The sequence below is a fragment of the Cervus elaphus genome, chromosome 13, assembly GCF_910594005.1.
Source record: "Cervus elaphus chromosome 13, mCerEla1.1, whole genome shotgun sequence".
Classification (NCBI taxonomy): Eukaryota; Metazoa; Chordata; class Mammalia; order Artiodactyla; family Cervidae; genus Cervus; species Cervus elaphus.
In genome coordinates, this window is record NC_057827.1 from 38206045 (window position 1) to 38212403 (window position 6359).

Genomic DNA, 6359 nt, shown 5'->3' on the forward strand with positions numbered 1-6359 from the left:
CAGAGATGGAAGTTTATTAAGTTTCAGGCAGCCTAACTTCTAACCACTTTTTCCACTGCCTCCATCCCAGGGAAAATGGACAGATCAGTCCTTGGAGAAACCTCAGTCTGGTCCCTGAAGTTCGTACTGTTTCATTGTTTTTTGGATCCAAGGCAGAAAGCTTGAGATTCTGGTGAAGACCTGTGGAGGTGTCCCATCCTCTTTTCCATGGGACACAATGCCCTGGGCCACACCGTTACACACGAGCGGGCCCCCGGAGTCACCCTGTGGGCAGAGAGGGCAAGGACTGAGCTCACCTTCTTCAGGTCTGTTCTCCCTGCCACCCTGGGGTGGGTGGTCTCTGTTAGGGGCCCTGGCTGATATAAGGCTCTTGTTGGTCCTGAGGTTTCAATCTGGACCTGACAATCCGCCTCCTCCCACAGGAAGCCTCTGTCCATGTGTGACTTTGAGGCAATGTCCATCCCCCAGGGACAGCAGACAGAGACAGGACAGGAGGACAGGCTGGGGACAGAGGACAGAGCTCGTTCCCACGGCCCTGGACCCAAAGACCGAGGCTTTGCATGGATAGTACTGGGGATCTCACCTGAAAGGAGCCCTTCCTCTTTCCTGGGTCCCCTGCACATATCTGGGTGGTGGTTCTGTAATATTTGTAGCGAGATGTGCATTTCTCGGCCCTTTGGACTTCAAGCTGTACCTCCTGTAGTTTATTTGGGCGGGACATATTCACATCAAGACGCCCCCAGCCAGCCACACTGCATAGCATCCCTGGATTCACCGTATCCCAGTCCCTGGGCAGACTGATGGGGCTCACAGCGGTGGTCACTTTCGCCTTCCTTGTCAGCTGAAAGCAGAGGAAAGGCATTCTTACCTACCGATGGCCCGCAGAGACTGCAGGATAGTCGTGGGCTTGCCTTCTTCACAGCCCTGGAACCACAGAAGGGGTCAAACAGGAGGAGGGTCTGGAATGAGGTCATGGGGGATGCAGAACCCAGGAAGGAAGTGTCCTGGGGTCAGTGTCCCACCTGCAGTAACATGATGTCGTTGCTCCAAGTCTTGTCATTATAGCGTGGGTGTGGGATGGCTCTTCTCACTGCGATGATCTGCTGGGTCCTCTCCTGCTTCTTGATGTTATGTGCTCCCAGGGTGACGTTGATTGAGCTGCACAGAGAGCAGAGAGGGAAAGGGAGTCACAGGAGACATAGGCCAGGAACCTGAAGGAATGCTTGGGACAGGGCGGGACTTAGGGAGGGGAGAATTCTAGGTGATGGGCCCTGGAGCTGAGCATCTCTGTGCTGTCTGCTTCCTTCAGCCTGGGCAGGGTAGTAGTTCCTGGAGTCCATGGAGGGTGTTCAGTCCTCATAAGTGTGTCTGTGTCTAGGAAAACGTGAATTTTTCACACGTGCACTCTGGCTCCAGGGTGCAACATTGGCTTCCTTCCATATTATGTTGGATCAGACCCTCTCTCCACGCGTCAGTGGCATTGACCTGTCCCTCTCTTACCAAAGCTCACCTGTCCTCTGAAGAGCTTCTTACTTTGCCTGGTGGCCTAGGTCTGCAGCCCCTGAGAAGAGGGTTCCCTGGGAGGGGTCAACAGAAGGATGGGGACCCGGGCACTGCTTTTCACCTTCTCAGGCAGTGAGCTGCTGTCAACACGAAGTCCTCACGCACAAGGAAACCCCCACAGATCAAAATGTTCTCTGGAGTCTGTATTTGAAGATGCGCCATGTAGGGACGGGAGTGAGGCTTGGCCTCATGGCCCCCGATGATTTTCCCTGAAAGAAAGACACCAGCCTACCCACTGTGCTCATGGAGCCAAGGCTGGGGAGGGGAGATGGGTCCATATTTGCTCGTCTTTGACCTGAGTTAGAAAAGTTCCTGAAGATGGGCCAGAACGAGGGTGGGCATGAGTGTAGCATCTGAGCAGGTCTGTCCATGTGGGGAGGGACTGGGCCTCTGAGGGTGGGACCATTACTTACCTGCCTCCCCAGTGGGGGACAGAAGAAGGGCCGCCAGGAGCAGGAGCAGGGCCATCTCTGCAGGAAAGCTGCCCAGATCTGAGTGGCTGCTACTTCCCTCTGGTCTTTTAACCAGTGTCTCCTCCCCATGTTGTGGCTTTTCTCACTTGAGATTTCTCTGAAATCTCACACCTCTGTCTGCTTAGGTCCTGGGGTCTGAGTGGAGTGTGTACTCTGTGGTCACTACAGAAGCGCCCGTCAGCTCTTGGCTTAGAGCCATCACTCAGCAGGAAACAAGAAAATCACTACAAGTAGAAGTAGTGAGACGTTGTATCAACAAATATCAGATCTTTGCGCCCCAGCATTCTGGGTCCCATGATGAGAGATTCGTGACATAGAATGTCTTTATTTCTGTGGTTCTCTTTCATCACCAGAATGATTGTGTACTGAGGCCTCTTTGTATGAGAAATTTGGACATAAGCTCTCTCACTTCTGGTGGAGGAGACAAAATCGTCAGGGTCAAACAAGGATGGTGAGAACCAGCTGTGGGTTATACAGGATGGTGTGTGAAAGTGATGCTGAAGAGAGATTATTCCAATTGTTAAAGACTGAGTATTTTTTTTTAACAAACAGCAACATTGTTTCACCCATGAACCTGCATGTTGCTCAGGATACAGTGTGGATAGCACTCCTCTGCTCCTCTTAGTATCAGGGAGGTTTGAAGCCTGGATGCTGAATTACTTGATGTCTCGCTCACACATGCCCAGTGGATGGTGCTGGCTGCTCACTGGGCATGTTGGTTTCTCTCCACGAGGCACCTCAAGTCACCTCTGTTTTTGGGATTGTCAGTCGCCCTCACACACGACATGTTGTTGTCTTTCTCCCAAATAAGCATCTGCCTAGAAATAAGCCAGGCACAAGCTGGGCTCTTTTAATTACCTAAATTTTGATGTCCCATGGCATCTATTCTACCATATCCCTCTGTTTGAGGCAATCAAGAGCTCCCAGCAGATTAAAAAGGAAGGGCCCTAGATTTCATCTCCCAGCAGGGGTCTTGCAGTCAAGGAAGAAGAGCCTGTGGGATGGGAGTTCCACGTGAAGTGAGAATGGATGCCAGGGAGGCAAAGCAGAATTCCCCCACCACTACCCAGAGAGTGGCCTTCTGATGTCCCCATACAATTTGCCAACCAAACTATCCCGGTCATGTCCCAATAATGGAAAAGGTGGAGAGAGTCATATAATTGAAAACATCATGGGGCCTAAACACCTTGATCTCAAGTCTCTTCTAAAGCAATGAAACCTTTGATTAAGAAACAAAGCCCACTGCTAATATGGATCCTGGCAGGGGAGCACAGTTAACCAGGGCACGGTGTCCAAGCCAAGCCTATGTGGGGTGAGAATGTGTCCACACCTGGCCTCTCTCCTGTGTGGACACACGTCTCACCCTACACCCTGCGTTGGACATCCTGGATCAGGTAACAGAATACATGTGAGGCAGAGATTCAATGTCCACGTGAGGTAGGGAGGGTGTTCATACAAGAGATGAGTGGTTTCTGATCAAGGGGGATTTGTGGGCCTTCTCGGGGGTCTGGGCAATCAGGTGGGATTTATCAGAGCAGGACAAATAGGGTGAGGTGGGCATTGATAGGAAGGGGCTACCTAATGTGCATCACCAGATCCTGGGGTGTGGGGATCAGGGGATGCACTTGGGGATGATGGGTGAGAGATCGCTTTATATACATCTCTGCGGATGCTAATCAGATAAGTCAACTTATTAAGGCTACTGAGCTAGGTTTTTCACTGAGGATTAGATGATAATTGTGGCATCAGTGTTAATTTCCTGGGTCTGAAGGTTGGATGGTGGCTACGTATGTCCTTGTTTGTAGGAATTACATTCTATAGTATTTGAGAAGCAATGGAGTGCCTTTTCAGTAACTTATACTAGCAAATGGTTCTGGAGAGGAAAACTTCTTGCATTGCGACTGCAACTTGTCTATGAGCTTGAGATTGTTTCCAATTTAAAAGGAAATCTGTACCTTTTACATATATAATAATAACCTGTTTTAAGATATAATTGAAAAGAAAATCTTACAGTATGGGCCTTCTTGGGGGTCTGGGCAATCGGGTGGGATTTAGCAGAGCAGGACAAATAAGGTGAGGTGGGCATACCTCAAATATCGGTATGAGGCTGAAGAAAAACTTAACCAGAATTGTGAAAAAGCTATTCATGCAAAATGTTAAACTGCTTCTGAAAAACACGAGAAAAGTCTTTAGAAGCAGCAAGATATTCTTAGTTCTCGAATACAATGGATCTACACCAAAAATGTACTGATTCTCCCAAGTTAATACATGAATATGATTATTAAAATAATATATATAATATCATTTATTTTTCTGGAATTGAGCTGCAGTAGTTGCTTGTATATTTTTGAGATTAATCCTTTGTCTGTTACTTCATTTGCTAGTCCAGGTTGGATGCATGAGATAGGTGCTCAGGGCTGGTGCACTGGGATGATCCAGAAGGATGGGATGGGGAGGGAAGTGGGAGGGGGGTTCAGGATGGGGAACATATGTAAATTCATGGCTGATTCATGTCAATGTATGGCAAAAACCACTACAATATTGTAAAGCAATTAGCCTCCAACTAATAAAAATAAAGGAAAAAAAACAATAATTTATATAATGTGATTTTTTAAGAAACCTATTGAATTTTTTCTCCTAGTGTTCCACAAGTTCTAGACAATATCTAAAATTTATATGGAAAATAAATATGAAAGAATCACTAGGGAAATTTTGTCCAAATGAAAAATGTATAATAAGGGAGAAGGTTAGCCTATCAGAGCTAAAAACTATGAACGTTCTTTCTGGAATGCAGTGTGATTTACTCTCTGTTCTTCTGCCCTGCTTTTCTGCTCTATTTTGTTATATCTCATTTTGGCTTCTTTATTGGCTTTCTGTTATATATCTATATATTATTTTGGTTGTTACACTGAAAGATATGCCTTCAGCTTCCCCTGTGGCTCAGATGGTAAAGAATCGGCCTGTAATGCTGGAGACCTGGGTTTGACCCCTGGGTTGGGAAGATCCCCTGGGGAAGGGAATGGCTACCCACTCCAGTATTCTTGCCTGGGAAATCCATGGACAGAGGAGCCTGGCAGCTACAGTCTATGGGGCTGCAAAGAATCAGACAGGACTGAGCAACTAATACTTCCACTTTTTTTTTCACTCAAATGTGAACCTCGTAATGGTGTATTTTCACTTGTCTTCCTTCTCACATTTTGAGTTATCTTTGTCATACATTTCACCACTATATGCCTTAAATACTATTTTGCCTTAAATAGTCAATAATCGATGTAAGAAATTGATATAAATTCTTTTCCATTTAGTCACTTTTAAAAAATTAAAGTATAGTAACTCACAGTATTTGTTTCTGGTGTACAGTATAGTCCATAATTTTATAGTTTATACTCCATACAAAGTTATTATATAGTATTGACTACATTCCCAGTGCTGTACATTAAATCCATGTATCTTATTTATTTTATACCTACTGGTTTGTAGCTCTTAATCCCCTTTGACTGTCTTGCCTCTGTCACCACCCACTCCCCTCTGGTAACCAGTAATTTGTTCTCTGTATCTATGAGTCTGTTTCTATTTTGTTACATTTGTTTAACTCTTTTATATTTTAGATTCCACATATAAGTGAAAATGTATAGTAGTTAGCCTTCTCTGTCTGATTTCACTAAACTTAATACTTTCCAGGTCCATTCATGTTATTGCAAACGGAGAAATTTCATTTTCTTATGGCTGAGTATATATTATTGTGTGTATATATATGCCACCCCTTCTCTATCCATTCATCTGTTAATGGATGCTGACCTTGATTCCATAGCTTGGCTTTTGTAAATAATGCTTCTTTGAACATTGGGGTGCATATATTAATGACTTATTGAATTAGTGCTTTTGTTTACTTTGGATATATACCCAGGTGTGGAATTGCTGAATCCTATGGTAGTTCTGGCTCAGATGGTAAAGTGTCAGTCTGCAATGCTGGAGACCCGGGTTCAATCCCTGGGTTGGGAAGATCCCCTTGAGAAGGAAATGGTAACCCATTCCAGTAATCTTGCCTGGAAAATCCCATGGACAGTGGAGTCTGGTAGGCTACAGTCCATTGGGTCACAAAGAGTTGGACATGACTGAGTGACTTTACTTTACTTTATGGTAATTCTAGTTTTAAGTACTTGAGGAACTTTGGTACTGTTTTCTCTAGAGGCTGGACTAATTTATATTCCTAACAACAGTATACTGGCTTTTTCTTTTCAACGCATCCTGTTAACACTTGTCATTTGTTATCTTTTTGACAGCAGTTCTTCTAAGATGTGTGAGGTAATATTGTGATTTTGA

The 6359-nt window shown here is 45.3% G+C and overlaps 1 protein-coding gene across 1 annotated transcript; it reads right to left on the minus strand.

The window, feature by feature from the left end:
- On the minus strand, positions 1-1671 carry LOC122706413 (mast cell protease 3-like; the record flags this gene model as incomplete). Its single annotated transcript, XM_043921558.1, has 4 exons — positions 1-264; positions 584-841; positions 1023-1158; positions 1625-1671. Coding segments are annotated over 4 exons (603 nt in total), but the record flags the coding sequence as incomplete, so codon positions are not given.
- Between the last annotated feature and the right edge of the window lie 4688 nt (positions 1672-6359).